The sequence below is a fragment of the Cebus imitator genome, unplaced genomic scaffold (genome assembly GCF_001604975.1).
Source record: "Cebus imitator isolate Cc_AM_T3 unplaced genomic scaffold, Cebus_imitator-1.0 Scaffold90, whole genome shotgun sequence".
NCBI classification, from domain to species: domain Eukaryota; kingdom Metazoa; phylum Chordata; class Mammalia; order Primates; family Cebidae; genus Cebus; species Cebus imitator.
The window spans coordinates 609,361-611,563 of record NW_016107405.1 but is presented as its reverse complement, the minus strand read 5'-3'; the positions used below and the strand labels follow the sequence as shown (position 1 = coordinate 611,563).

The 2,203-nt window shown below is 41.2% G+C and overlaps 1 protein-coding gene across 1 annotated transcript; it reads right to left on the bottom strand.

Moving 5' to 3' along the window:
* Window positions 1-763: 763 nt before the first annotated feature.
* LOC108308963 (cytochrome c oxidase subunit 7A-related protein, mitochondrial-like) lies at window positions 764-1,361 on the bottom strand. Its single transcript, XM_037740812.1, has one exon. The coding sequence runs from the start codon at window positions 1,305-1,307 to the stop codon at window positions 966-968; it is 342 nt and encodes a 113-aa protein (XP_037596740.1). The 5' UTR covers window positions 1,308-1,361; the 3' UTR covers window positions 764-965.
* Between the last annotated feature and the right edge of the window lie 842 nt (window positions 1,362-2,203).

Genomic DNA, 2,203 nt, shown 5'->3' with positions numbered 1-2,203 from the left:
ACAGAACCTATTTTTCAACAGCCCCACCAACAAAGTATATTAGCAAACTTTTTGAACTTTGCCAATTCAGTAGATGAGCGGTAAGATTTTTAAATTCTTTTAATTCACTTTTTTCTTAATATAAGTTAGACTGAGTAGCTTTTCAGATATTTTAGGGTCATTTTCATTTTTAAAATTTCTTTCTGCTCTGAACAGCCAATTCGTTCCTTTTGTTTATAATGCCTATTTTTAGGAATTTTTCTGAAAATTCTTGCATGTTAATTTTTCTTATGTAGTTTAGAATCAACTTCTCTCACTCCAGAAAAAAATAAATGGTTACTTTTAATGTGATGACAGTAAGTGTATATATTAACCTGGGAGAATTGGCATCCTTATGATGCCTCATTGTCTAATCCAAGAATACAGCACATCTTTCTACTTTTGTATTTCACAGGAGTGCTTTAAGGTTTTTCTCATATCTGCTTACCATGTTTCTTTGTACTCATTTGACAAAACCACAACAGGATGCAGCTGAATATTGCTGGAGAAAAGCCCATGATCATGCTGACTGGTCTTACTTTAAATTTACTACTGCTAACCGCAAGCAGTGTCTTCATGCTGCTAGGCAGTCACACTGCCTTGTCCTTCCATCTCCAGTCCCTTCAGACAATCATTCACACCTTCTCCCCCACCAGTCTCCCATCCTCATCATTCAACTAATTGTCTTGTTTTCTACCTCACTGACAAAACAAAACAATGCAAAACATCAGAACTTTTTTTTTTCTTTAAACGATGGCTTTAATTGTGGAATGAGCTCTGACAAGCCACAGGCATTTCATAAACAAACCAAAATATTGTCTTCGTATCTATTTTTCTTGCATTTTTAAAAATGTTAAGCTATCCAAGTAAAAAAAAAAAATTAACATTAAAAAGGGAAATTCAAAGGGTTTGTGCCAAAAAAACAAACCAGTCCTTTGCAACCTAACTCATTTTTTGGGCTGCGCAGCCATGTAGAGGGTGATCAGGCAGTAGATGGTCCCTCCCACAGTCAGTGCCATGGTGGTCCGGTAAAGCGTTTGGTCAGGCAGGCCTCGTTTCAGGTAGATGGGCACACCATCAGCTTTCTGGAAAAACTTCTGCAGCTCTGGAACTCTGTTTTTCCCAGCATAATCATACACTGTGGAATCAGAGGTCACTTTAGGTGGTGTGGCAAATATGATAGGTGGTGCTTTTGTGGGAACCACAGGCTTTAATCCCTGTGGGCTATAGGCCTCCGAAGCCCATGCTCCCGCCAACTTCTGCGTGAAGCCACTAAATTTACAGTACATGACGCCCGGACTCCGGCTTCCCGCATCCGCTGCCTGCGCAACTGCCCCAGAGAAGGAGAAAACATCAGAACTTTTGCCATTTTTCCATAGGATAATAACGCCAGCCACCCAAATTGAAATCTCGCCACATACCCTCTTTCAGCACACAAAAAAAGTACAGCTCAACAAAGAAAGCCAAATAAATAAGTAAATAAATAATATATGTACCTTCAGAATAACTGGAAGACAAAATAATTGAAAAAGATTTCAATTTTGATGTAAATGTAGGAGACATTCAAGAGCAGGAGTTGCTCCAGAGCCTACCCCAGAACACCATCCTTGTGAGGATTACATGGGAGAGAGAGAGCAGTGGGAGAACCTCAAGAATGTCAGCTGGGGTTCAACCCCCCTCCACCGCAGGAGACAGGAAAACAAAGGTTTCAGACCATGTGCTGCTTCACCTTCTTCTGCGTGGCCCACTGGGGAAGGGCTGACCTTCCCCAAGCATGTATGCTCTACTTTGGCCACTGCAGAGGAACTAGGGGATGCCTGTGAATGCCAGGGTTACATCAGGCACCAGGGTCACTTCAGCAGCCCATGAAGGTCTGGGAGAGGTGTAAGGGCTTAATTTCCATAGCCAATGGCTCTTTGGAATCCAGTTGATGGGGTTGAATGAAAGCCTAGAGAGATGACAGTCACAGTGGGAAACAAGACAAACAGCAAGCAATTAATAAGCAGGACAGATTGGAACACCATATGTTTACTCACTGAAGTGATAATTTACTTAATTATGTAGTAGAGACAATGCAGGACTGCTATAAGATATAATAAGTTGCTAATCATAGGATGCAGGGGGTAAATACAAAAGATGCTTGAGAACAGATCAGTTGTTATGAACTAGAGTCACCAGGTCGTGG

Coding starts and splice junctions, on each gene's coding strand:
- LOC108308963 (XM_037740812.1), bottom strand. CDS start 1,307: ATGTACTGTAAATTTAGTGGCTTCACGCAGAAGTTGGCGGGAGCATGG.